The sequence below is a fragment of the Telmatherina bonti genome (genome assembly GCF_933228915.1).
Source record: "Telmatherina bonti genome assembly, chromosome: 1".
NCBI classification, from domain to species: Eukaryota; Metazoa; Chordata; class Actinopteri; order Atheriniformes; family Telmatherinidae; genus Telmatherina; species Telmatherina bonti.
In genome coordinates, this window is record NC_136619.1 from 6,747,690 (window position 1) to 6,773,496 (window position 25,807).

At 40.7% G+C, this 25,807-nt stretch overlaps 1 protein-coding gene across 1 annotated transcript in view; it reads right to left on the reverse strand.

Moving 5' to 3' along the window:
• LOC306755142 (neural-cadherin) overlaps positions 1 to 25,807 on the reverse strand; it is a gene marked incomplete at both ends in the record, with an annotated part of 401,965 nt that overhangs the window by 53,716 nt on the left and 322,442 nt on the right. The window contains 2 exons of the mRNA XM_079239421.1: positions 4,395 to 4,659; positions 18,095 to 18,261. Of these exons, the coding sequence (XP_079095547.1) occupies positions 4,395 to 4,659; positions 18,095 to 18,261 (432 nt within the window). The remainder of the gene's footprint in view (positions 1 to 4,394; positions 4,660 to 18,094; positions 18,262 to 25,807) is intronic.

Sequence of the window (25,807 nt, forward strand, 5' to 3'; positions counted from 1 at the left end):
TTTGTGTCATACTTTTTTTTTTAAAGTCTAACTGGGTGTTAGACAAAATTGTAAATAGAAAAGTATCTTCACCTTTTACAAACTTGTAATTCATACAGCTTCTGTATAGTTCCACTGATCAGAAAAACAGTTTATTTCTTTATTACTGCACATTGAGGATGCTGCAGTTCAGTCTAATGAACTTGAACTGGTAGCACATAGAGAAGGGGCTTTTCGCCTCATCAGGGAGCTCTCGTTCACAAATTAAATATCAAAAGCATCGTGTCTGAGAAGCTGTTTGAAGATATGGGGGAAAAATCATTGACAATGGATCTGATCCCTTTAATATGATGTTATGTGCTATATTATGTGCTACTCTGCTGCTGCGGCTGCTGCTGCACAACTAAGGACCAGACTGTCTCTCTGCAGGTGGGGGAAATAAAACTTCTGTGTTTCAACCCACTTCAGGACATGGAGGTTGGAAACATGCAGGTCTGTAGGGAAGACCAGAGACATCCATCAGTGGCAGTCGACTAACAAACTGACCTTATTTATTGTTTGGTGATTGGTTATAGAATTTCTACTGATTGGTGTGATGCTCTGTGATTGGTTATAAAGCTTCTGCTGACTGGTTTGATGCTCTGTGATTGGTTACAGAGCTTCTACTGACTGGTGTGATGCTCTATGATTGGTTATAAAGCTTCTGCTGACTGGTTTGATGCTCTGTGATTGGTTACAGAGCTTCTACTGACTGGTGTGATACACTGTGATTGGTTACAGAGCTTCTACTGACTGGTGTGATGCTCTATGATTGGTTATAAAGCTTCTGCTGACTGGTTTGATGCTCTGTGATTGGTTACAGAGCTTCTACTGACTGGTGTGATGCTCTATGATTGGTTATAAAACTTCTGCTGAGTGGTGTGATGCTCTATGATTGGTTATAAAGCTTCTACTGACTGGTGTGATGCTCTGTGATTGGTTACAGAGCTTCTACTGACTGGTGTGATGCTCTATGATTGGTTAGAAAGTTTCTGCTGAGTGGTGTGATGCACTGTGATTGGTTACAGAGCTTCTACTGACTGGTGTGATGCTCTATGATTGGTTAGAAAGTTTCTGCTGAGTGGTGTGATGCACTGTGATTGGTTACAGAGCTTCTACTGACTGGTGTGATGCACTGTGATTGGTTACAGAGCTTCTACTGACTGGTGTGATGCACTGTGATTGGTTACAGAGCTTCTACTGACTGGTGTGATGCACTGTGATTGGTTACAGAGCTTCTACTGACTGGTGTGATGCACTGTGATTGGTTACAGAGCTTCTACGGACTGGTGTGATGCACTGTGATTGGTTACAGAGCTTCTACTGACTGTTGGATACTCCATGCACTGTGAATGCTGCTGGTCAGTCTCACTGTGGAACAGTACACCTGTGTTCCTCCACAGTGGGAATGACCCTGTGAAACCCAGGAGACTTTTCCCCTTTCAACCAAAGTGTTTAGTTCAACCACAAGAGTATATTAAGGTAAGGATTTATTGATCCACAGTGAGAAAATTTGCATAGAAGGCCAGCGCAACAGTAAATCAACACAATGTCAGAATACTTAGTATCAACACACTCACAATAAAGACAGTGTTCAAATAACTGTTTACATATTTTAGGATGATTAGAAGGTACAGTCTTCATATTGTAACTTTTTTTTTTAATTATAAAATGATTCATATGAAATGCACATTGCGACATTTTGAGGATCTGAAAGCAATAAGTATAAATAAATAAATCAATCTGATGACCTTCTGGTTAAGGCTTTTTGGACAGACTTATCTTACCCTGCTGAGGAGACCAAACAGATACTTACGCTCTTTCTTTCCTTCTGCCATCAGGCTTTTAAATCATGAGCATTAAACCTGGTCACTATCACAATTTATTAATTATTTATTACTTTCTTTTTTTCTATGAATGCCAAGGTTGTCTTGATATTTGTTTGTCATTACTGATGCTGTGACTAGATCTGTCCTTAATCGTGTTTGTGGTGATGTTATATTGTTTTTATATAGACTGTAAAACTTAATGAAACATCAGAGATAAATGGAAGTGGAAGTCAACTGCAAGAAAGATCGCTACAAGTGGCGTTTGCTACAGAAGCTGTTTGTGATGTCAAAATCAAATAAAATCAAAGATACTTTAGTCAAGTATCAAGGGGAAATTCAAGGTTCAAGCCAGCTCGTCCAAGGTTTGACATACAGATATGTAACATTACTGACAAAAAGAAGAATACAGAACCAAGCTTAAGCTTAGGCCCTGCAGCCAGTATTACTGGAGCCGCCTTAAAACAGGTAAGAACAGAGATACATTAGGATCACAGGGGTCAAGGGAAAAGAAAAAAAAAAAGGTCATGTAACTCCGAACCGCGCCAGAGATACGTCGAGCGAACAGCCGATCAGATCCATGATCCATGTAAAAATTTAAGGAAAAGAGATGGAAGAAGAGGCTCCGAGTCAGACAGGACAAGTAGCGGGCGACGAGGGAGGGAGGAAGAGAGAGAGAGCAGAGGAAAAAGCATCTGCCTCCGAGGAGAGCAGGAGCGTAATGTCTAGGTTTGTGACCACCCGATGTAGAGACATGTGGTTGGACAGAAAACAACATTTTGCATTTCAGCATTGCTAGAAGATGCAGTGGGCTGACTAGTGAATAAAAAAATATTCTTTGCAGATATACCGGATACAATTAACTTTGATTCTGTTTTACCAACAATGAGAAATAACTGACTTGTGTGTTGTTTAAGTCAGGAGACAAGGAACTGCACACTGAACTTTAAGAGAGAGGCTGCCCTCAGGCAACGACTGGTTGGATGTGCTCATAAGTTGCATCCACACCTGGTGTGCTTCGACACCCTGTTCCCCCACCAAACCTGATTGTGTTCCTTTTGTTGTTACTGTCTCAGAATGTGCCTATTTGTACTGAGGTTTTTTTTTTTTTCATATCTCCCGACTCAAACCTTTGTGGGGCAGTGCAGAGATGCTTCTTTTATCCCTCAACCCCCTGTTTACCTCATGTTATTCCTTCCAATCTGCAGAAACGGTGAGCTGTGTCAAACTGCGCTGCAGTATGCCTCATCTGTAGGTGTGTTTGTTCAGTTCCTGTCTGACTACTCTGGTCAGGTTGTGCTGCTAGTCAAATTTCTTTGTACTGGGACGCCAGTTCAGAGACGATAAATTAAAATAAATAAAATAAACTTCTTAAACTGTCGAGAACAATGCGAGAACAGAACAGTACAGAACCTTGGTATGGAGTGATGCTTCTAGAAGAAAGTCTTTTTCAAACCCCAGAAGTGTCCCACCCTTTCTTGGAGGCTACCAGTCCGGGTATCTCTGCCCAAAACCGGTCTTTCAGTCGGGTCGAGTTTGAGGCTGATGTGTCTGTCCCAAACTCCTCAAGTCTCTTCCTTTTAAAAACTAACCAGTTCACCAACTGGGAACCCAGCGGGCTCATCACTGTTGTTTTCTGACTCAAATTCATAGATCAAAAGTTCAGAGAACACCAAAAGAAAGGCTTCCTTTTCATGAGACGACTGAAGTTTCTCTTTGTTCTCTGCTGCAATATGTGCCCTCTCCCTGTTACACAGGCCTGTTAAGCAGGAGTAGTGGCGTTTAAGTTCCAGGGTCACATCTTTACCATTTAATAGACGGGCACTTACCTTCACTAGGGTTACAAGTGCATTTATTGAACCTCTCATTTATCTGCACCGTCTTGGCTTGTTGAGCTCTGATGGTGAAGAAACAGTGCTGCACATCAATGCAATCTGTTGCATTTTTTAGTTTCCTTCACCAGGACCTTCTTAATTTCAGCTGCTTATTTAGTGACAAGTTTGAGTCTGCAGTTGCAAAACGATAACAACTTTGGTGACACCACCTTCATCATCCCATCTGGGTGGGTCTAACCTGATGCGCAACAGGCTTTTTGGCTGTAATGAACATCAGAGCAACACTAATATTGAATAGGAGGAGATTTCGACTCATCCCCTGCATCTTTCTCACAGAGGACAAGCTTTCTTAAAGTCACACTTTAAAGCCCACATATAAAGTGATGTAAAATGAAGAGAAAAAGGGAAGTCGATATTAATCTAAATTTAGAAATATTTACTCTTTAAACACCTGATAGAACATCTTAAGGTAAAGCAATGATCCACGAGATAAAAATTAGCAGCAGTGACAATGTGCAAAGTAATAAAACCTGTATCAATGAAAATACAAACGTTAAATGTTAAATCCAGTGGAAACCCCTGTCATTCAACTTAATATAAAGAATCACAACGATAAGATAACTATTATTTTGTCCTCTTTCCTCCCTGTGAAGGATGTGATACTCGTGTATATTCTTGGGGATTTGAACATGAGTCACATGCTTGCACTACCTACCTTGGAAGCTCTTATTGATTCCAGAGGGGAGCGAGTTTCCAAGCATCACAGCAGTGGGGTCAATGATAATTTCTCGACTCCTGCCCCGAAATCCTGTCACCTCCCGCTGTCCTCCGCCACCGTCTAATCGCAACGTCATCTCATTGTCATGTCGATCTAGGAAAACCTCATGCCATTCCCCGTTGTCAAGGCGATAGTTGGGCAGGGTTAGGTTGTAGTCCCCGTCGCCAAGATTGTAGAAAACACAAAGGAGTCCCTGAAAAATCTGCAGAGAGAAAACTACACATGAGTAAGTTCACACACTCAACAAACCTGCAGGTATGTGCACAAAAAATTATGATTGCTGAAAATTTTATGTTTAAAAATACTTAGTAACGTTTAACGTCCGTGGGAATAATTCACAGTTTAATCCTAAACATGGTTATGTCTAACAAATCTGTCTGGAATCAACCAGGTCACCTGACATCAGCATGAATTTAAGTATCGCAGGAAAGTCAGGAAAACCAAGTCAGGATGGACATCCATCCATCCATCCATCCATCCACCCATCCATCCATCCATCCATTTATCATCCATCCATCCATCCATCCACCCATCCATCCATCCACCCACCCACCCACCCATCCATCCATTTATCATCCATCCATCCACCCACGCACCCACCAACCCATCCATCCATCCATCCATCCATCAATTCATTTTCTTAACTGCTCAATCCTATTCAGGATCATGTAGAAGCCGGAGCAATTACCAGCTTCTACTCTATTCTATTCTATTCATTTAGCAGACTCTTTTCTCCATAGTGATGTGATGAAAAATGGTTGGTCAGATGGGAAGTACCGGAGAGAACATTGTGACCTGACTAGAAAACACATCTCGACTTGTATAACCACGGTCATAAGATATGTTGGGAAAAGTCCCGTTCGGGGAATGTGTGTGTAAGTGTTTGTTGTGTGTGTTGCTAAGAAGCGCAAGGGGAGCACTAAATACAAAGTCAAAAAAGGCTGCAGAGTGAGAGGGAAGGGACTTCCTAATACCATCATGTATTATCTATGACCTCTTGTAATAAGTATACCCTATACATCTAATCAGATTTTCACTTTGTGCCTGGTGAGATGTGTCAGCGTGCTTCTGGGACTTTGGGGACTTTGGTCTGTGTCCAGTTTGGATCAGATCCGCATCTCCTTTTCACCCTTAACTGACATCGGAGGAAATATCCGACTTACATAGAAGAGTGAGATCAACACAAGCAAGAAATCATACAGTAGAGGACATCCTAGGCAGGTGCTAGTTGGACTGCTGCGAATCCAGTCGGACGCAGGTGATGCCATCTAGTGCTAAAGTCTGTTTTTTGTTTGCTTTTTAAGCGTTAAAGTAAAATATAAAAAAGACTAAAGAAGTATGTGTGGTTGAAAGGTCTGCAGAGGAAAGTCCCTTCTACAACAACACAACACCGTGACCGTCAATAAGTGGAGATGTTTGGATAGAATAGAATAGAATAGAATAGAATAGAATAGAATAGAATAGCTGTGTCACAGCACAAGAAATAAAACGTGTGATGCGCACTCCTAAAGTTAAAAAAAAACAAAACATACTTAAACATAGATAAATGAACTCGATCACGACCATCTGCACATTTTTCCCAAATAAACAAGTAAATGAAGAAATCAACAAACAAAATAAAATTATCAGAAAGTGGTTATTTTATATAGGTTTAAGTACTGTCTATTAAATACGAAATACAAAAGAGTTTCCACAAGTTTTTTATGTCAGAACAGCAGAGTTCAGAGCAGAAAAGCTCTTTGATAGAAGCTGCACCTTGAAAAAAACAATCATGGTAACAACAACAATAAAAACTTATTCTTTAGATATATTCCAGTTGGTTAAAGAAAACCATGAGCCGTTCACGCAAACACACATTCTTTCTTGATACAACTGACTTCCAAGAGCGTGCCTTGTCTGAGGAAGTGAACCGCATGATGACGACCATTGACTGTCCAACATTTAAATTCCTGAATTCATCGAGAGATGAAAGCAGAACATTATCCGCTTCCAGACATTAAAAAGAAACATACATGTCTCCAAACTTTGATTATCTTGGCAGTGTCCAATTCTAGATTTAACTGAGAGTGAGGTTTGTTCAAAAGGACATCTGCAGCAATCAAGACCCCTGCAGTGTCGCCTGGCAACAGACTGGAGCTGCCGAACAGCAACACTAAACTTCTTTTACAAAAAAAAAAAAAAAAACCCAGAAACTGCCTCTCTTTGACCAGAAAAATGCAGCCTTAGAGTTTATTTTCTGGCGCTTCTGGGGAACAAATCAAACGAAATGAAGCCTCTTTGCTTTGGAAAGTCTCAGCGGCAGGGAAATGTCAGCAAATCAAATCTAAGCAATCCTACTGCAAGAGGCAACCAGAGGCAAATGGCATGCCGAAGTGACTGGAGACCAACTTTTAAAGCTAGAAGGGATCAAAAGAATATTCCACTTTGTTGGCAAAAGAGTGGATCAATAAGCCAATTTGTCCAGCTGCCTAAAAAGACACATCAACCCCACAGAGGTTTAAAACACAGGGGAGCAAAGAAAAACACTGCAGTAATCCTCCTTCATTTGGAGAAAACACAAGAAAATATAGCGCGAGATCACCTTCTCCCATCACAGGTCTTATATTGTGACTACAAACCTCTGGAAGGAAGCTGGAGGTCCGTTGTGCTGCTGCCATGGGTCAAACAATAAATATTACATGAGGTATCAGTACGACAACGGTGACATTCTAACTCGCATTGTTAACACCCTGCTGTCAGTCTCATAAAGAACACACACACACACACACACACACACACACACACACACACACACACACACACACTCAGCGTGCTACAGTCCCGTCTTATGAGGAAGAATCGAGGGGAAAATGGCAGAACAGGAAACAAGAAAATGATCATTTATGGGTCAGAGGTGAGAATGCACCTTTCTCAGGTCGGAGCAAGAAACTGCTTCCTTCAGGTCTCTTTCCACCAACAGTGACCATTTTCTTGTGTTTCCACACACAAAAACTTGTTTAAAGAACCATGCGATGAGGAGGGAACAAAATGCTGGATGTCCACCATTCTCCTGCTGTTTCTGTTCTGTTCACCTCAGCGATGGCGTTGCAACGATGGCGTTGCAACGATGGCGTTGCAACGATGGCGTTGCAGCGCCGTGTCGACAAGCCGCTACGTCGACAAGCCGCTGTCGACAAGCTGCTGTTGACAAGCCGCTACGTCGATTAGCCGCTACGTTGATAAGCCGCTGTCGACAAGCCGCTATGTCAACAAGCTGCTACGTCGATTAGCCGCTACATTGATAAGCCGCTGTCGACAAGCCGCTATGTCAACAAGCTGCTACGTCGATTAGCCGCTACATTGATAAGCCGCTGTCGACAAGCCGCTACGTCGACAAGCTGCTGTTGACAAGCCGCTACGTCGATTAGCCGCTACGTTGATAAGCCGCTACGTTGATAAGCCGCTGTCGACAAGCCGCTACGTCGACAAGCTGCTACGTCGATTAGCCGCTACATTGATAAGCCGCTGTCGACAAGCCACTACGTCGACAAGCCGCTACGTCGACAAGCTGCTACGTCGACAAGCCGCTACGTCGACAAGCCACTACGTCGACAAGCTGCTACGTCGACAAGCCGCTACGTCGACAAGCCGCTGTCGACAAGCTGCTGTCGACAAGCTGCTGTTGACAAGCCGCTACGTCGATTAGCCGCTATGTTGATAAGCCGCTGTCGACAAGCCGCTATGTCGACAAGCTGCTACGTCGATTAGCCGCTACATTGATAAGCCGCTGTCGACAAGCCGCTACGTCGACAAGCTGCTGTTGACAAGCCGCTACGTCGATTAGCCGCTACGTTGATAAGCCGCTGTCGACAAGCCGCTACGTCGACAAGCTGCTACGTCGATTAGCCGCTACATTGATAAGCCGCTGTCGACAAGCCGCTACGTCGACAAGCTGCTGTTGACAAGCCGCTACGTCGATTAGCCGCTACGTTGATAAGCCGCTACGTTGATAAGCCGCTGTCGACAAGCCGCTACGTCGACAAGCTGCTACGTCGATTAGCCGCTACATTGATAAGCCGCTGTCGACAAGCCGCTACGTCGACAAGCCGCTACGTCGACAAGCCGCTACGTCGACAAGCCGCTACGTCGACAAGCTGCTACGTCGACAAGCCGCTATGTCGGAGGTTGAGCTGTGTACAGAAGAAACATCTCCGTCTGCTGTTTTAGGAATGATAGCAAGGTGGGTGGGTGGGTCCTCATTTCCATTTCAAACTTTCCCTCCAAGTGTCCCAGTGAGCATAATTTTCCTCCCCTCCCTCTCTGTCTGCCACTTCCGCCATGCTAACAGAGGGGGGGTGGAGACAACAGTGGCGTGATGAGACAGAGGTGGGGGTGGCGACCGTTAGCGTTCCTACTCATTCTCAACATAATGAAGATAAACTGCATCTTTGAAGACAGAAGGGACCATCACAGCTCAGCTCTGTGTGCCTTTCATTCTTCTGTTTCTGCTCTGCAACGAGACGCTCTCCTCATTTTCACATTTTTACTCCACGTGTCCCTCGTTTCCCCGAAAAGAAGCAACGCTGGGGGGTCGGGTTGTTTCGCTGGGGGATCCAGACTCATCTCAAGCTCTGTGATGAGGTATTAATTATGTTCAGAGTCGGCCGGTGCACCGCTTTTTAACCTGACACACGCTCAGATGCATGATTTTAACCCCAATTAAAACTGAACAGGGTGGTGTGATTTGGCTCCCATGCCGGTGTGTGTGATTTAATGTGTTTGGTGTGTCTGTGCTGCTGCAGAAGCAACAGTCAGTAGTGCAGCAGATGCAGACGACACCTCATCATGAACAAGGTGAGTAAATGTAGACAGAGCTTCTGCAAACAGGTAAAATAATAACTTGTTGACCTTTTACATTGAGAAATTGTTGCCAAAAACACTACATGTTAAATAATTGTTCACTTTCCAAACCTGCTTTTATACACTTGCATAATAATAATAATAATAATAATAATAATAATAATAATAATAATAATAATAATAATAATAATAATAATAAAGCCTGAAGGTAGACAAATAAAATTAATTTATGATGGCAAAGCCTCTGCAGAAACACCAAGAACTACAGTTTGGCACTGCTCTGGTCATTTGCATAATTTCCAGGTGATACTTTTAGGTCCGTTCCAGTGTATGTGTGGAAAAAAATGAATAAAAAATAAAAGAAAATGGAAGATGTGTGACTGTGGCTCTGAAGGAGCCAACTAAAACTGTGTACTAGATGAGAAAATAAGGTAGCGTCACTCTTTCGAACGAGATTCCGACATGTTTCTATAGCAAGATATTTAAAATGTAGAAAAGAATTAAAAATATTCTTGCATTTTTTGTCTATCCTCATCTAATCTATCTTATTCTGTAAAAGTATAAAATGTAATCTAATGTATGATTATAAAAAATATATTTTGAGTCCTGCGTGCTGACATGTACTTTTTTATTCAGAGCAAAGTTTGTTAACAGTGAGCTTGTCTACCTGCACATAAACCAGCTCAGTACCAGTCGTTGTTGGTCGTTATTCATGTAAACAGCATGATGGGATGTTTAATCAGATTACAGCAGTAATCTGATTATGAGGAAACAAGTTGACACAACTAGATTTCTTACAAAACTCCAAAGTCATACAAGTTTCCCTGTAAAACTGACTGATTCACTTCTTTTACTCTTCTAATATGTTAAGATAGAGGGAATATGGAGAACAGAGACGAAAGCGTGAGTCCTGCTGTTCCACATCGTGTAGTAAATATGGAAAACAGCAGCAGCATGTATACGTGGGAGGTAAAACACAGCTCAGCTCCCCTGGAAACACTAATCTGAGAGACAAAGAGAGAGCTCTAAAAACTGTCCTCTTCCGGCTTATATTTGGTTTCCATGAAGTTCCTGATGTTTCTTTAACTAAAAGAATTGTTTGTTTGTCAGTGTTGTGTGGACTTGGATGCTGGGGATCCTTTCCCACCCAGCTATTAAACAGCTGTAACGGTACATGTACTGGTTTTCTGTATGGAGGGTTAGGAGCCATACTGAGTTCCGGTCATGTCAGCCTCACCTGCCTATTGATCCCCTCCCCAGATACATTTCCCAGGATCCCTTGCAACCATGGATATGACATGTGTTTCCTTCGATCTCCTCATGTGTTGCACGTGTTTCCCTGTATTTGTTCAGGGAATTTGGTCAGCTTTCTCCTGTAGTCTTACCCATCCCACACCCGGCTTTGACCCTAGTCTCTTCATGTAGTGGTCCCTGCTACCTGTTTGAGAATAATTAACAACTTCTTACATTGAACCTGCGTTTGTGTCCACCAACCAGCAAGCCCAGTCTGACAGTTCCAGCGTAAATGTAGCTGACTTGTAATAAAGCAGCAGCCTCGGGTTAGCAGCCATGGCTAGCGACAGTTTTCAGCAGAAGCCAGAGCTTAAGGATCTTATCATTAAAATCTCCTGTGTGGGAGAACTGCAGCTTTCCTGGGAAGTGTCGAAATGGACTAAGACAAGAGGAGAAAACAAAAGGAGTCCTCTTTAGAACTGTTGCCCCTATAGCTCCGCCCCTTGTAGACACGCCCAATAGCCCCGCCTCCTTGAAATTTTTACATTTTAGAGAGCCGTAAAAAGGGAGTTTAATAAAGTAAATAAAACTTGTAAAAGTTTTACTTTTAAAAGAGAACTGAACATTGTTGATTAAATTATTATTTGTACAAGTCTGAATGAACTGTCTTTATTTTCATCTTGAAAGATCCGTCCCCACTCGGCAGTATGTGAGCATGTATGTGCAGATACTATCTATGTCTTTTTATGCCATATTTGTATTTATTTAGGAACCTTTTGTTGGAGAATTCACTGCAAGTTGTTGCCTCTCACCCAGTGTTTACTGGGATAGACTCCAGCTTCCCTGCGACCTTCAACTGAACCAAGCGGTTAAGAAAATGGATGGATGTTCCTGTTTAATTAATGCTACGTACTTTTATGCTCTGCATTTGTTCCCTTACTGAACTGAAAAAGTATTGAACCGTGACCTTAAATACAAGCGACGTGGTGAACTGTGATTTTGTCATACTGTTACAACCCGACGACTCACAAATAATGGCTGTCACATGCAAATCTAATGTGCTTAAACTGAAGGTTTAAAAGTAATTTGTGTAAATACTGCAGCTTGCATTTGCTCCTGAGCTCTCAAAGGGACAGACATCCTTTAACTAAGGTATCAGTTCTTCCAAAAAGGCTTTGGGGGAGGGATGTTTGGAAAAGAAAAAAAAAAATGCAATTATTGTTTTATTGAAACAATAGTCTTATTGAACCATTAAGCTGTAAACAAACAGAAAAAACAAAGCGCTGCTCACACACTGAGAGTGTGTCTAGTCAAGAGTAACTCACACTAATTCCTTCTTCTGATTAAAAGCAAACAGAACTATTACAGAGAAAAACATCCTCCTCGCAGCATCATGCCTCCATCGCTGGCGAAGACCAAGGCAGAAATTCCCTTGTTTCCCTGTAGGGAAGCTGTTTCAAAAGATTACACATATTTTCATGCTGCAGTCGGAAATAAATGCACTGTGTAGGGAAGATAAATGATGAGAACCTGCTCTGCGTGACTCTGCTGAGTGTTTAAGAGGAAGTGAGGCAATGGATGAAGAGAAAGAAGCAATGGATGGCAGGAGAGGCTGGGCTGTGATGGCATCTGTCATGTGGTCACGTTATAATCAGCTCAGACAATAAAGCTTGATCAATACGTATGGTCAAAGCACAGGATGTCAGACCGGAACCAGCAGGAGGAACTGGCTGGAAAGACACTGTGTGACCTAGAAAACAGGTCAAGCTGAGTCAAGACAAAATGGAAACCAGCAAAAAAAATGCCTTTTTTCCATAAGTATAAGCTTGTCTCAACTTAACTCGCCTCAACTCGTCTCAGCTTGGTCGTGTTTATTTTCCATTACAGTTTAGTACCAGGTCTAAAATGGGCGGGTTTGTATGAATTCACTGTGATGTCGGTGTTGTGTACGACAAGCTCTATAACAACACAGGACCTAGAAGCAACCTGCTACTTGGTCTGCAGCTCGCCAGTCGCTGACCATAAATTGGATCCATTTGTTGGAACCACTTCCAGTCTAGTCTGTTTGATCCACTCCGACCATTGTGGTCCTTGACCTGCTGAAAAAGCTCTTGATAGATTTTTTAATTTTGTGTCACTCCATCTAGTTCCTTTTGTATCCTTTCCTCAGCAACCAAGCACAGACATATCTCCAACTCAGAGTAGGACCATGGAACAAACTTTTGTTGCGCCATTGCTTGTAATGTAATGTAAACAATTTGCTGTCATGGAGGCAGCGGGGATGTGGACCCAAATGCAGGAATCGGGGAGCCAGGATGCAGGAACCATACAAGATTTTAATTCCAGAACCAGGTGAGGGCAAGACCAACAAAATGAACCAGCAACTCAAGACAAAAGCTGAGGGGTATAAATAAACAGAACACAATGAGACACAGGTGAAAATAATCAGAAAATAACACCAGGTAAAACTAATGAACAGGAACCTAGACACCAGAAAACTAAACAAGGAAAACTACACATCAAAACAAGAAACCAGAGCTAAGGAGAAACACAAAACACCACATCATGACATTTGCGAGTTTGAGTTGCTCTTCCAGTGATGACCCTGACCTCTGATTGGCTGTGCCCCTGACCAATTGCGGCATGCAGTCTGGCGACGTCACACACAACCCGACTCAGCTCGCTTAGAACCTGGACTGAGGAGTTACAGAAACAGTACCAATAAACAGGTACAAAAGCCTCGTGGAAAACCCTACAAACCGAGCCGAGGCGAGTTAAGTTGAGTTGAGCTTATACTGATGGAAAACGGCCATAATACGTATAAATGAGGATAAATTTGCCAGTCACATGATGTATCCTGCAGTTTTACTGCTAAAGGTTGTCTAAGAACCACTAGACCGATTTCAAGTCTTCTTCTGAGTTGGTGTGATCTAGAATCCAACCCTTTTCACTGAGTAGAGGCAGTTAGAGATATAAATCCCAAATTTGATCAAGATAACCAATCCATGTGGGTGTTTATCAATATTACTGTTTCTGCCCCAATACGATGTCAATATGATGTCAACCTGATACCATTCAGGAGCCAGCGATCGATAAGAGATGATGTCACACATGCCAACTCAACATAATTGCATGTTTAATCAATAATCAGTTATGATATGATTAGTGATGTTGTAGGAGCCAGTTCACACTGGGTCATAGCTGGGATATGGAGTTATTTTACCTTTTATATATTTTAATGATTGCAATTAGAGCCTGTTTTAGGTCCTCAGTTCAGCATATTTAGTCACAAAATGTTGCTTTATTCTTATTCTTATTGATATTCTTATGTTCAAATCTTACATTTATGGCTTTAGATAGGCTGATTGAAAATGTAGTTTGTGTTAAATAAGTGTCAGGAAGATTTTTGATTTTACTCATAATATCTGGACATTTAGTGCAGCTGTCCCTTTAAGAAAGCAGCAGATTTCTGACAGCTAGGGGGCTGCAGCGTAAAGTAGGTCAGTGTGTCGGAGGAGAATGAGAGCGCCTGAAGCTACGCGGTTTTCTTACCGTAGCTGTAAGCGATCACAGCAATATTAACATATTGGATTTATGGTGTCATCCCATCATCACTCCTGTAAGAAGACTGCCTTTCAAAAAATAATAAAGACTGGTTCCTATCTTGTTACATCAGAGTACTGTGGAAGTTCATATTGCTAACGACTACCGCACGAGTAAAGAAAACAACAACCAGTGGACCGTCGGCCCTCACAGACGTCATGATTATAGGATGTCTTGGTACAGCTTTCGTCAGGAACACAATAATGATTATGATGTATTAAATTTCCAACACTGTCACTATGTGGAGATAAATCAGTAGCCAGACTCTTTTCCTCTGTTGTTCCGTGGTGGTAGAACGACCAACCAGCTCGGTTCGATCCACAGAGTCTTTATCTACTTTAGACAGCAAGCTAAAGAATCAGCTGTTAAAGGAACACTTGTGTTCTTTGTTTCACTTTTCTATTCGTCAGAGCGAGGTGACAGAATCTCCTGTTCGTTGCAACAGTTCAGCCCCGAATAAACTGCACCCAAGACGAAGTAGGATCAATTGTTTCTCATTTTTTCACAAAGGGACTATTGCAGGAAGGGAAGAAAAAACAAACAAATAAACCAAAAAACTAGAAACAAACGACAAAGTAACAAAACAAAAACCAACAAGAAACAAGCAAAAACAAACAAACAAATAAAATAAAATGCATTGCCTCTGGCACGGCACGGCAGCGCAGTTTGACTAGCACCCATCAATAGCTGCGTTTCCGTTGCATTTTTTTGCACAATAAAAGCGATATTTCTTAGTTTTGACAAACAACAATTGCGATTTGCAAGTGTTTCCATTGAACAGTGTTTAGCGCATAACCTAAACACTGTTCTCATAAAGTTCGTACTGTTCTCAAAGTTCTTGTAAAATCTCATTTGGGTGACACGATTTTGCGAGAATTGCGGCTAATTCTAAGTAGCCAAACAGCATTATGTTCAGGTTTTCTACTTCCCATGGAGAATTTTCTACGTCTTTCTAAGCTTTTCTCTGTCATTTTCTAAAACTGTAAAATTTGCTGTTTGTTCCACACTTTGCCATCTTTACCAGAAATAAACTGGTCACGACCCCCAACGTCACGTCCGGGGACATGTAAATGCAAAAAAAGTGTTTCCATTACACTTTTACGATGTACTTCTATATCGAAGCGACTGAAAACTCACCTCATGAGAGCAAAAGAACTTTTCAGCAATATTTGAGACTGGAGGTGTTTCCGTTAGCAATTTTTTAAATTGCAATACTTAGTTTTTCCACAATTCTAGGTGTCATGGAAACGCACTTCATGATGTCACTCCTGTTTTAAATTTCTTGCTTGTGTTGCTCTCACTCTCATATGTAGGTCGCTTTGGAGAAAAGTCTCTGCTAAATGACTGTAGAATAGAATAGAATAGATATCATATGAATACTCCTTGTAGGTCTTTAGGTTTTATTTCTACTCGCGATGTTAACATAAAATAATACAGCGACATGCAAACATATTGACGTGCATCTCTCTGGTAAAAACTGATGGAAAAGGCTACGAGCCATCCACCTGGACTATGGAGGCCTCAGTCTGGAAACTCGTGGAAAAGTGTAAATAGAGAGAAATAAAACCATAAATCTGAAATTAAATATGGTTTCTTCTACAGGCCATTGCACACAGACAACATAAACATGTGTCATGCTGACGAGGAGTCCGGCATGTTTGCACAGAAACAAGAAAGTTTGAGTTGTTGCGTTTTTCCAGGTGCATGATGTAACGTCCAGTAAACGCTGCTGAACTCATGTTGCTGTAAACCCAGCACAAGTCATACAGAATGACTAAATTATAACTTTAAATTGACTGTTACATTAGACAAACAATGAGATGATTTAACCCAGTCAGTGAACATGTTATTCTGTAGCTGGTGAAACAGATTCAGCGTATTTCCTTCTTTCACTGCAGCGTTCTTTATGTCTGCCTTACAGGCTGCAGAATCGTCCTCAACAACAACACCTTGACCTTTGTTTCTACAACAGAGAAAACCTTACGACCGTCCTGGAGGGAATAACTCTGTCCTGCAACGTCTTCTCTGCATCTCACATGGAGAGATGTGTAACTTTGTTTTCGTTCTGTGTGCGACTTTCACAGATCTGCTGATAAGTTTCAGACATCTTTCCTGGATGTGACGAGATTTTTATGATTAATTAATCATGGTGTTTAAACCTATGATTAATTGTGAAATTAAATAACTCTAACATCCTTAGTTATGGTCATTTCATGTTAGCATTACCACTGCAGCTTCTACAAAACCCAGCTGCTTGGCTGCTGACGAAGCGGGAAAGAGAGATCACATTAAACCAGTTTAAAATCTCTGTTTGCTTCCTGTTTGTTTGATATTAAAATACTCTTATTAGTTTTTAAAGATCTTAAAAGTCTCAACTCGTGGTATTTGCCAGACTTGGTTTTAACTTATGAACCTCACAGGGCTCTCAGGTTGTTGGGGGCTGGTTTTGTTTCGGACTGGGACGTATAGAGAAGCACCTTGTTGTATTTATGGTCCTGGCCTGCGGAACCTCCTCCATGAGGATCTGAGGTCAGCTGGGACTGTTGAAATGTTAGAGAGACAGCTTAAAACTTATCTTTTTAGCAAATCTTTGGATTAATAATTGTTTTGTTTTTTTTAAAATCTTTTTTAAGTTTTATTATTTTACTACATGTGAACCTTAATGTGTGTTTTTATTTTCTAAAATTTCTAATCTCATTTTAATGTTTTTATCGCTTCTGTCTTTAGTTTGTTAAATTCTTTCTTTAGACATATTTAGACATACGTGAGACATAATTTTATGTTTGCTATCTTGTGTATATGTGGTTTTTATTGGATTTGATCATATTGTTTGAAATATTTGAAATATTGTTTTTTAATTTTAATGTAAAGCACTTTGCACTACATTTTAATTGTATGAAATGTGCCTTATAAATAAAGATTAATTTATTAATTGATCAATTGATTGCATGCATTACATGATGAACAAAGAGATGAATTTCTAAGCTTGCTTCAGAGGGTTTCCTACAGACTTCTGATTCTAAAAACAGAAAATGGTTGATGGCAACGAAAAACCATTATAGATTAATTTAATGGGCACTGTGCCATAAACTGACAGTCATGCTAAACGCATATTCTTACAGCTGCTGAGTGAAGGTTAAAGGCTTTGTCAACTGAAATCATTGAAACAGCAGCTGTATGTGGTTGTGACGGCTGTGCAGCAGCTCCTCCTGCGAGTCAAGGCAAAGTGTCTGGTTCACTGATTGAAGCGTTAACTTAAGGCCTCTGCCTTTTTGCTGACTTTCTCTGCAGAATTCACATAAAAATCAAAACGAGCGTTTCTCTTTTCATATTCGGTAAGCTGAGTCTGCGACTGTCCCAGTTACGGCTCCTCTGAAATCACTTTCTTCTTATAAAAAGTCACATTACTGCGTGGAAAGTGACAATATGTCGGCATGAAAAAAGATTTTATTCTGGAGAATTTTACTGGAAAGTTTACAGGGATGATCGGGATACTGCTGATGGGTGGAGATGGAGTGTAAATGTGATCAGTTTGTGGTGCATCGTCTCACAGGGGCGGCCTCGCGCCATCCAACGCCATGTGAGTCGGTCCGGGCAGGAAGGTGCACGCGGAGCACCTTCCTGGAACCTCATCAAGCTTCGCTGTGTGGTTCCTGAGATATTTCACAAAGTGTTGAAGCTGTTGCTTTAGATCGGCAGCGAACCAGATGAGTTAATGCTTGAAGAGTCAGGGCTCCGTATTCTGTCCCAACATATGGACAAGGTCCCAGAAAGGCCTCTGGGCCCAATTTCATCGGCATGAGTAAAAATCTGTGATTCAACCTGCTAAATGAATAAATGTGGGTGGAAATGAGAGCAATTTATGAGCAAATAAGCCGACCTTTATCGGCGGAGGGAAAAAAGAAAACATCTTTTGAAAACCTTTCCTCCCTAAAACACACACACCAACGTGGCCGACTCACCTCAAGCCGCAGGTATTCGGTTTGCTCCCTCGACACCAGACTCAAGATGGTGCTGCTGTGTTTACGGGTTCGAACCAGAACCTGGATCCATGTTCTCCGGGCAGGTAGTGGAGACGCCAGCTGGTAGTGCACATGACTGTGGCCATCAAAGGAATACTCGGGTGCCTCTGGTACACACACACACACACACACATTGTCAGGCAGTGCTGTGACAGAATATTTAGATTAAAAGCTGCTTAGTGGAGAAAAAAAGTCATTTTTCCTAAATGTTCTTTCCTAAACAAACCGTGCACTCCCTAAAACATCCTCAGAGGTTTCTTTTTCTGTCACACAGCATGAGTAACCAGGACCTGACGTGAAGAAAACTACTGGCATGATTATATTTTCTACATTGACTGATGTGGAACTTGGCTGCAGGAGAGTTCTGGAAGCTCTCAGTGAGTGAGAAACTATCTTTGTTTTTACACAAGCAGCAAAATACTTTTATATTTTCTGTCGTGAAGCTGCTCATCTCGCTCCAGATGTTGCAATTAGGCTCACGCAGTCTGAGGCAGAAGTTCTTCCTCCTCTTTGCCTGCAGCGTGATGGCACTGTTTGGTTGCTTGGGGATTGTCAAAGCAGTGCTGACAACCTTTTCTGAGCCAAGGTATATTGTTTTCATTGAAAAGATGACAGGGTTCACCACAAACCTGAAAATTACAGCCTATATTAACAATATAAAGTTGTTATTGTCAAAATATCTTGATTAAGATCATTTCCCATGACAGACCTGACAATCTCTCAAGGCACTAGTGTGCCACGGCACAGTGGTTGAAAAATTAGGTCTTGAAGGACGAATAAAGAAAGCCTTGATGCAACGAGTATCACGGCTCATTCTGGTTCAGAGAGTTGCCATTTTCCTCTGGTAAAACTTGTGTGTTAACCAGTCCTGACTCTGTCTGAGTGCATTCAGTCCTCTTCCTCACTGCCAGTTCAAACAACGCTCCGCAGTAGTAAACGTGTGTGTGTTTTCAGTGTGACAACCAGATTGGCTGTTTTTAGATGCGACTGTGCTGAGTGACACTTGTAACGTGTGTTTTTGTTGTGGGGTCCCACAGGGTTCAGTACTTGGCCCTCTCCTTATTCCCCTCTACTTGCTCCTGATTGGTTTGTTACTTAGAGAACAGGCTGCATTTTATACAACTTTTGTGACAGTCAAATGAACCTTTACGGTTGAATGGTTTTTGGTGGTGCAACTGGAACCCAGTAATACAACAAACCAGTCGTCAAAACCTTGGTATTAAAATGGATGCCTGACATTCAGGCTAAGGCAGTTGTAAAAAACCATCTAAACCAGCTGACCAAAGTTCGTCCTCAGATGGTATGTCTATATATATATATATATACATATATATATATATATATATATATATATATATATATATATATATATATATATATATATGCATATATATATATATATATATATATATATATATATATATATATATATATATATATATATATATATATATAGTATATACATATATATATATACATTATATATATATATATTATATATATATATGTATATTGTATATACATATATATATATATATACATATATATATATATATATATATATATATATATATATGTATATTGTATATACATATATATATATATATACATATATATATATATATATATATGTATATTGTATATACATATATATATATATATATATATATATATATATATATATATATATATATATATATATATATATATGTATATTGTATATACATATATATATATATACATATATATATATATATATATATATATATATGTATATTGTATATACATATATATATATATATACATATATATATATATATATATATATATATATATATATATATATATATATATATATATATATATATATATATATATATATATATATATATATATGTCCTATATACATGACGACATAACTCCTGTTTTATGCCTGATTTCTGGAACTTCTGGAAAAAGCATAAAAACTTAGACAAAGGACTTTGGTTTGAGATCAAACATTTTTTCTTTTCTTTTCTGTGATCAGTTCATATTCTGGTCGATCATCTTCTTGCTTACTGTTAGGACTGTCATGTGAGCCGAGTGGGCTGGGTGAGTGTATGACACCTAAATCAAATCGAATCAAATCATCATGTTGACACTGACTGCCTGGACATTTTAAAATTATTAAATTTGTTTTAAAATCCCTCCTAGCACCCCCCACACCTCTGCTGACACACCGCCCTGTTTATCAGCTGCTATTTCAGGACAGAACAGAAGTGTGCATCAAGCCTCCAGCGCTGCTGCTACTGAACTGTGGAACAACTTGTCTGCACAGCAGACTGGCCTCTTCATTGCCTGTTTTTAAATCTTAAAAGCCCCCTGTGTTTGTTCTCCGTGACATGGACATTATTTATTCACTTTATTTACTTATTTATCTCTTTTTTAAAAGGACCTGTGACAAAACTAGTGAGATTTTCAGGTTTTATTGGAGACTTCTGGGGACCAACTTTGTTTTATGTATCATCATTTTCTCATCCTCACGCAGCGCCAGCACCAGCGCCAGCTGCAGGCAGATGAGGAGATGCTCAGTGTCTACAAACTGACACCGACCCCCCCCATACACCCACCCCTGTCCTCCTGTCTTAATGTAGGATACACAGACTGTACATGAAAGATGGACGGAGCCTCTGGTGGATAAAAGTGAAGCCAATGCAGAAGTGCATAAAACTGCTGTTCCCCCTTCATCCACTAGGGGCTGCAAAACAGAGCAAATCCCCATAGACTCCCACGTTAAAAAGACCAACTTCACAGCAGAAATAAACACGTTTACAGCAGAAATAAACATGTTTACAGCCTGGTTCAAAATCCATTTTAGGTTTAATAGGTCAGGTTTACCTTCATGACAACTGTGGGGGGAGTACATTTTTTTTCTAACTCGCCCATTTTAAAGTAATTTAATCTCGAAGTTCCGCAAATTTAGGGGCGTGTCATTTTGATTGACAGGTACCCGATCTCCCACTTCAAGTAAGAAGAAAGTAGAACAACCGCGGTTTTTAGCCAGTTAACAACGTGACTTAGCTGTAGCCCGCTTACCTCCGTTAGCTGGTTAGCTCCTGTTATGTCTGGGTTAACTCGGTTACCTCTTAGCTACATGCTAACTGAAGCTCGCTAGATGTCAATCATCCACCATGACGCTCACAGCTCCACCTCTTTGCCCATATTTGTATTTTCCGTGCGAGACGACACGCATGCCCTGACCAAGATGGCGATGGTAGGAACCGCCCACCGAGCTTCAACTCAGCTCTTCAGAAACCTACAGGTGACATCACGGAGGCTCCGCCCATCTTTTTCTACATAGTATGTGGTAGGATATCAATGGTTTAAGAGTAAAACGTTGAAAGTGAAAAATACTGTAACCTGTTGTAGATAATTATGAAATAACAGCTGCAGCTGTTAAAGTTCTGAAAACATGCAGGTCTGCTCAGTTTTGGTCAGATATATCCTCTGTTTCATTTTGAATAGAAAAGCAATTAAATGCAAAAATTAAATTTTTCCAGACATTAACAGAGTTTGAGTTTACAATGTTGATGTCAGTGTTGTTTATTTGCTTCAAATACCTGTGAGAAAAAGAAAAATATGGTTTAAACATTGTTGCAATCAAAATGGGATTAATCAAGATTCAGTAATAAACAAATACTCTAATGATTTTTTTTTTTTTTTTTTTTAATTAAGTCCCACCGTTAGTATTTCTGCAAGCTTTTATGTTTAGTTTGATCTTAATTTCACACAAAGGTGGCGGTTTGAAAGATGGTGGAGATGTGAGTTCTGGTTCTGCATGTTTTTCTTTCTTTTTTTTAAATTCAAACTGCACTAATATTTATGCACAAATATATATATATATATATATATATATATATATATATATATATATATATATATATATTTACATGGATTTTAGTAGATGATCAAATAATAACAGACACAGACATTTTTATTGAAAACTCAGATGTTAATATCTAGAAATAGAAAATTTCCCTGTGCAAAAAAGTGTCATTTATATACTTTAACTAATGGCTGCCACTGTTTTCTAATTTAGAGTCTAAAACATGTTACAGAACTTTTAACTTTAAAACGTTTTCATTAATATTATGTTTTAATATCTGACAGTAAACCAGGACGGGCTCAGTCAGTGGTAACTTCAGTCTGGTCCTGCAGCAGAGGTGATCGCCTCCGGCTCTGAGTGCAGCTGGAAGCTGGACGCTGCATGACGACCAAACTTCTGGAAATTCTTTTAACGTTACTCACCCAAAGTCCCTGATACCAGCAGAAAAGTCACTAGAGTTTTTCTTAACATAGAAGGTCTATAAAAAAGCTCTTTGGAGGCATCAAACATGCGGCTAATCAGACATGATCTCTCAAATCACTCCATCTTGCATTTTGTTGCATTAATTAAAGACAGAGGTTTGATTACAAGGAATTAGTGAAATTAAATAAGCAAATATAGATTTTACAGCAGGATTTAAGAGCAGATGAAGGTAAAAATTGATCCTTTGCTTTGCTTTGCGTCAGAGCGTTCAGGATGTTTCCTCTTCACGGCTTTGTTGGGTATAGATAAACCCTGCTTGGTTACTGACTCCTGAATCTGCTGCTTTATGAAACAAATCTTCTCCGGAGTGATCACTTCATTCAATTATTCATCACCTTATCCACTTAATTATTCAGAGACAGTTTGCCTGCATGCCCCCTGTTGGCTGTTCCAGCTGATGGGACTGTTGGAAAAGAGCTTACTGGCTGCTTTCTGGTAAAGGAAAAAACTTTTAGCACAGAGTCTCAACTCAAACTGAACTGGATGATAAAATTGCACTTTCTATGTTTGGAGAACATACTGGTGAATTTGCCAAAGTCCTGTCAATTAGTCTGAGTGTGAAGGCAGAAGACGGGAAGCACACGGGAAGTGTTGAGTCTGGAGCAGCATGCTGCGGTCAGCAGGAAGCACGGCCCTCAAACTGGAGGATGTGTGTTCGGCAGCACAGGACCATTAAAGATGCCATCTCGGTCTAACAGGCTCTTCCAACAGCTGCAGTCAGGCGAGCGCCTCCACAGCCATACGGCCAACACAGACAGGCTCACAAGAAGCGCTCGTCCCCAGGCCATAAGGACCCTGGATATGGCTGCTGCCAAGAGCCTGCATGCTGCTCTCTGAGCAGCAAACGCATCACACAGCTGCTCAAAGGGAAGACAGCTGACCTGCAGATGCACATTACCAACCAAACACACAACATCTGCATACAGGACATCTCCATTGTTTGCTGTTAGACCTGGGAGGCAGAGCGGAGCAGTGGTTGGTGTGATCAGAAACATCCGGCGCTGTGTGCAGTCCTCTCACACTCGTCTGTTACGCTTGTTTCTGAGTAAAACATGAGAGTTTTCTCACAGTTTCAACCTGCAGGATCTAATGCAGCTTTAACACAACCCAACTAAACAGGGAGGTTTTTACCGAACCGTAATGAGTGCAAAGTTAAGCCGGCTCGCTTCGGTCAGAACTCACCTTGTTATGGATTTACATGTAAACTACTTGTATAGGAGAGAATATGTCAGAGATGAGGGACACATCTCAGATCCAGACTCACTGGAAATGATCCAACAACAAACTGAAGAAACCCAACGAAACCAACTTTTGGGGGTTAAAACTGACAAACGGACTATCAGGCGGCTTCAGGTGGGTCGTCTCAGTACTTTCATCAGCTGAATGGCAGACGTTTCGGCTCGTTTGTGTAAAGAGTGAAATTATGTCAAGCAGCGTCATCGTTCAAAGGGACAAACTAATCATCTTAACTTACAAACTGATAAAACATAAAACATGAATGTTGTTAAACTGACTAATTAAACTGAAGGACACTCTTACTGGAGGTTAGATACTGAAGTGGAGCCAAAGAGCTCATCTTAAATATGTGACCTTATCAGATAATCAGTTATTCTGCTTTGAATAAAAAAAGAGCAGCATTTGTGTAGTTGGAGAAGTTGTGAATGCTCCTGGTAAACACCTGCAGATCAGAACGCCTGCACATCTGCAGACTTCTCCGGGAGCTCATCAGACGCTTCATCAGGTCCATTTGTTAAACTGTTTAACATAAATGTCTCAGCCAATCACATGACAGCAAGTCGATGCGAGTCACGCAGACTCGCTAAAGTTCAGTCTGAGATTTAACGGACTGAACGTGGCGTGTTGTTGAAACTGCTGGGATTTTCACACACAACCATCTGTAGAGTTACAGAGATGAAAGAGAAGAGAAAACCTCCAGCGAGCTGCAGGTCAGCGGTCAGAGGAGACTGGACAGACTGGTTGGACACGATAGAAAGGCAACAGGAAGTCTAAAGCTCACTGGTTTCAGCAGAACATCATCTCTGAACACACAACACGTCCAGCCTGGAAGCAGATGGCCTCCAGCAGCAGAAGACCACACCGGGTTCCCTCCTGTCAGTAAGAACAGGAAACTGAGGCTACAATTCACACAGACTCACCAGAACTGGACAATAGAAGATGGAGAAACGTTGCTGGTCTGATGAGTCTCCAGTTCAGCTCCATGTTCAGATTTTAGTGGAAACATCATGAAAACATGGACTTGGCCATCCTGACTTGGATCAATGCTTCAAGCTGCTCCTAGTGTTTTTTGCGCCTCAGTACCAACATGGTCTGGTTTCACCACCTCAGCTTAGCTGCTGACCATATCCATCCCTTTCTGAGCACAGTGTAGCATCTTCTGATGGAAACTTCCAGCAGGATGATGCACCATGTCACAAAGCTCACATCATCTCCACCATGACGATGAGTTCACTGTCCTCCAACGGCTCCACAGTCACCAGATCTACATCCAGCAGAGCAGATTCTCATCATGGATGTGCAGCAACTGTGATGCGCTTCATGTCAACATGGAGCAAAACCTCTGAGGAATGTTTCCAGCACCTTGTTGAATTAAACAGTTCTGAAGGAAAAACAGGCTCCAACTCTGATAAAGTGGCCGGAGAGTTTATGTCTGATTTGCAACTTTCTGCAAACTTACATAACCGTACAACTTTATACCAAGAAGAAAACCCTGCTCTGCCAGCTCTGCATCCTGGAAGCTGTGAGAAGTAACAGCCTCACACTACAATGCGCCTCTTCTTCTTTTATTAGATTCTGGATCATCTTATTTACCTGCAAGCTCAAGTTGTAGATGAGACAAGTTACAAGCATCGCTCACACTACAGAATATACAGTGTCAACATGTTTGATCAGACAGTAAAGATCTTCCTGTTATAAACATCTGAATTCTGATAATCATTAACTTGTTCACAACATGAAATAGATGTTCCCAGTTCTTTTTTTGTCTTGTCCAGCTTTTAAGCAACCAGAATGATAGTCTGGATGCTGTGTTTTGCTGAGCAAATTTACTGAGCCAAGATGAGTTTCGTTATATTATTATATAGATATAATAATCCCATGTTCCCAGTTCTACCAGTGTTACAGGCTCCCTTTATCTTAAATGTGTATATGCATACTGATAATTTAATTTTGTTATGAGCAGAAAAAACAAAATTAATAAAAATTGAAACAACAAATAAAATAAACGAAATCCAATAAAGTAAACTAAAATAAAGTAAAATAGGAAACAAAAACAAACCAAAACAAAA